General features: G+C 70.4%; 1 protein-coding gene across 1 annotated transcript in view; it reads right to left on the bottom strand.

Moving 5' to 3' along the window:
• The window catches only part of GATA5 (GATA binding protein 5), a 17,965-nt gene extending 17,702 nt beyond the window's left edge, over positions 1-263 (bottom strand). Inside the window, exon 1 of the mRNA XM_009273948.2 lies at positions 106-263. Within this exon, the coding sequence (XP_009272223.1) occupies positions 106-263 (158 nt within the window). The remainder of the gene's footprint in view (positions 1-105) is intronic.
• Between the last annotated feature and the right edge of the window lie 467 nt (positions 264-730).

Raw genomic sequence — 730 nt, 5'->3', positions numbered from 1 at the left:
CCCCACCGAGGGCACCCCCGACGTGGCAGCAGGGCACAGGGCTCCGGACATCTCTGCCCGGGACCCAGCTCACGGCGAGGCTTAGGCGGGCACAAAAACCCTAACACAAGCACCGGGGCAGGTGATCCCCGGACCCCCCCGAGGAGACCACAGACGCTCTCTTCCAGCTCCGTCCGGAGCGGGGGGCAGGCGGGGAAGACCTTCCGGGAGGGCCCGGTGTCACCCCGCCGGTACCCGCCGGGAGCTTTGCCACCGGTGCACATCCCTTACCGGGCTCACGGTCCGTTAGACGGGCCGGGTCGGACCTGGCCCTGCTCTTCCTGGGGGATACGGCCACATTTTGCAGGAGGGAGGGCGTTAGGAAGAGGTCCCCACTCCCTGTCCCCCCCGTCCAGGCAGAGCCTGGCTCCGGCGGGGTCCGAGCGCGGCCGGTGCGGCTCGGCACGGCTCCCGAGGGAGCCCTGACCCCTCCAGGTGAGGCTCCGCTCTGAGCCTGCCAGCCAGACTGCCCGGCGCCCCGGCCCCTCGGCCCTAATCCCGCTCCGGCTGATTTGTGAGTCCTGCGCGGGGGCGGACGCGTGGGAGCGTCCTGCGCGGTCCCCGAGGGGGGCTTTTAGCTCCCCGCCTCCTCCCCCCCCCCCGAAAACCAAGTGAAAAAAAGAAAAGGAAAGTGGAGGGAGGAGGGCAGAAACGTACCCGGTCCTGCTGCACCGGGCAGGGGAGAGGCAAG

This window comes from Aptenodytes forsteri, unplaced genomic scaffold (assembly GCF_000699145.1).
Source record: "Aptenodytes forsteri isolate BGI_AS27 unplaced genomic scaffold, ASM69914v1 Scaffold47, whole genome shotgun sequence".
In the NCBI taxonomy this organism is placed as follows: Eukaryota; Metazoa; Chordata; class Aves; order Sphenisciformes; family Spheniscidae; genus Aptenodytes; species Aptenodytes forsteri.
The sequence above is the reverse complement of the archived record's forward strand: the minus strand, read 5'-3'. Positions and strand labels throughout refer to the sequence as shown.